The 1572-nt window shown below is 42.0% G+C and overlaps 1 protein-coding gene across 1 annotated transcript in view; it reads right to left on the reverse strand.

Annotated features, from left to right (window-relative positions):
• IARS (isoleucyl-tRNA synthetase) overlaps positions 1–1572 on the reverse strand; it is a gene marked incomplete at its 3' end in the record, with an annotated part of 64218 nt that overhangs the window by 46518 nt on the left and 16128 nt on the right. Inside the window, exon 6 of the mRNA XM_015559822.1 lies at positions 626–743. Within this exon, the coding sequence (XP_015415308.1) occupies positions 626–743 (118 nt within the window). The remainder of the gene's footprint in view (positions 1–625; positions 744–1572) is intronic.

The raw sequence follows: 1572 nt of genomic DNA on the forward strand, positions 1-1572 counted from the left end.
GGGTGGGGAATGAGGGCGGAGGGTGAGGTGGGAACTGGGTGGAAGGGAGTTATGGTGGGAAAAGAGTAACAAATATAATAATCTGAACAATAAAGATTTAATTAAAAAAAATAAAAAAAATAAACTCTTCTATCATACCAACGACAGGAAATTCCATTTATTAGAGAAAAGATTAAAATACTGTGCACCAAAAAATAAATAAATAAATAAAATACTGTGCACCAATCCCCTATCAGAATTTTTCCCAAATAAATGAACTATGAGATCCTAGATGAGTGATAAAAATCAACAAAACCAATAAACCCTGTGAAACAGTGAGTGGAGGGAACCAGGGCAGAGAAGAACTTGTAAACCCAAGAGAAGCACAAACATGGTCAAAACAAGCAAAACCTATGACATTAAGATACATTATTAACAAATCTCATGAGGGATTGGGGGTGAGATCCCTTGTTTTTAAATTTAACAGAGCCTTGGTTCAGTGACTGACAACATTACCAACATGCAGGATGAATGATCAAATTAACAAGACTCCCTAGCCGACACTCTACATTAGGACTGTTACCTTGGTCACCACACCTTTTACCTTCCAAGAACGTAACTTAATGCCCAAGGACCTTTTACATACCTTGTAATTCTGGTGAGATTCGAAGTTAGAAAGTGGAGTGTTGCATGCAGTGGAAAAAGGCATGACTTTCATACCTCTATAAACAAGGCCTTTATCATAAAGTTGTTTGAAGACCCACCTATCAAGTAAAGAGACGTTTTAGAATCCTAAATAATAAAATGCTAATATGAAAAATCAACAAAACGGCAGAACAACTCGTCACTATGACGTCCACTGACCACCAGGGGTAGACAGTAAATGCAGGAGCTGCCTCCTCATGGTCTGTGCACTCCCACAGGGAGAATGCCAGTCAGCCAGAAGCTGGGCTCACGGCAGGCGAGTGCAGTGGCGGGAGCCTCTCTTGTCTCTGCGGCAGCGCTAAGGACCCCTTGGAGGATGTCCGACTGCCAGCTTAGGCCCGCTCTCTAAGCTGGTAGTTGGACATCCCCCAAGGGGTATGGACTGTGAGAAGATGCAGGCTGGGCTGAGGGCCCCTCTATCCCCCAGGCACGAATGTCGTGCACCGGGCCTCTAGTAATTATATAACCAAAATTCTCTTTACCCAAAGGCAAATATTTATGCCAGGTTTCATTTATACAGTTTGTGTCAACCACAGACATGAAAACACAATGTTTCTCAACTAAAGATTCACTGGTAAATTACAACAGATCAGAATGAGCCTTTATATAGACATGAAAATGCTATTATCTGTTGACATGGAAACATGTTCATATCTTAATGTTGACTGAAAAAAGTCGACACTATAATGTACAGAAAGGTACCAATTATGCAAAACTGCACATTTCAGTACAGACAGTCCTCGGGTTATATCAGACTTGATGTATGTCGTTTCGTGGTTATGTTGCCATCATACACACACACACACACACACACACACACACACACACACACACACTAGAGGCCCGGTGCACAAAAATTTGTGCACTCAGGGGGTAAGGGGGGGCCCC

This window comes from Myotis davidii, unplaced genomic scaffold (genome assembly GCF_000327345.1).
Source record: "Myotis davidii unplaced genomic scaffold, ASM32734v1 scaffold315, whole genome shotgun sequence".
Taxonomy (NCBI): domain Eukaryota; kingdom Metazoa; phylum Chordata; class Mammalia; order Chiroptera; family Vespertilionidae; genus Myotis; species Myotis davidii.